We start from the raw sequence: 308 nt of genomic DNA, 5'->3' as shown, positions 1-308 counted from the left end.
TGGCCACCCTGGCTGCCGCCGGGACGGGTTCGCGGGCGGGAGTCAGCCCCTGATTTTCTGCGTACCTCTCTGCTTGGAAAGCGGACTGAAAGACGCTGTGCAAGTCCTAGCGTGAAGGAAGGCGCAGGAGACGCTGGGGAGAGCCACCTGTTACCTTAGTCTCCCCAGGTCCCTCGGGTGACGTGCCTGGGCTGGGCTTCCTCCTCGACGGCTTCAGAGGTCCACCCAGCCGCGCAACTGGAGGGCGAGCAACCCGAGCAGGAGGGTGCCAAGGCTGGTGTGGACGCTGGGGGCACCATTTCAGTCCT

The 308-nt window shown here is 65.3% G+C and overlaps 1 protein-coding gene across 1 annotated transcript in view; it reads right to left on the bottom strand.

Annotated features, from left to right (window-relative positions):
- Positions 1-213: 213 nt before the first annotated feature.
- NTNG2 (netrin G2) overlaps positions 214-308 on the bottom strand; it is a 45,631-nt gene continuing 45,536 nt past the window's right edge. Inside the window, 1 exon segment of the mRNA XM_010141250.1 lies at positions 214-308. This exon segment is cut by the window's right edge and continues 25 nt beyond it. Within this exon segment, the coding sequence (XP_010139552.1) occupies positions 214-308 (95 nt within the window).

The sequence above is a fragment of the Buceros rhinoceros genome, unplaced genomic scaffold (genome assembly GCF_000710305.1).
Source record: "Buceros rhinoceros silvestris isolate BGI_N320 unplaced genomic scaffold, ASM71030v1 scaffold11690, whole genome shotgun sequence".
Lineage (NCBI taxonomy): Eukaryota > Metazoa > Chordata > Aves > Bucerotiformes > Bucerotidae > Buceros > Buceros rhinoceros.
This window is presented reverse-complemented; position numbering and strand designations above follow the sequence as displayed.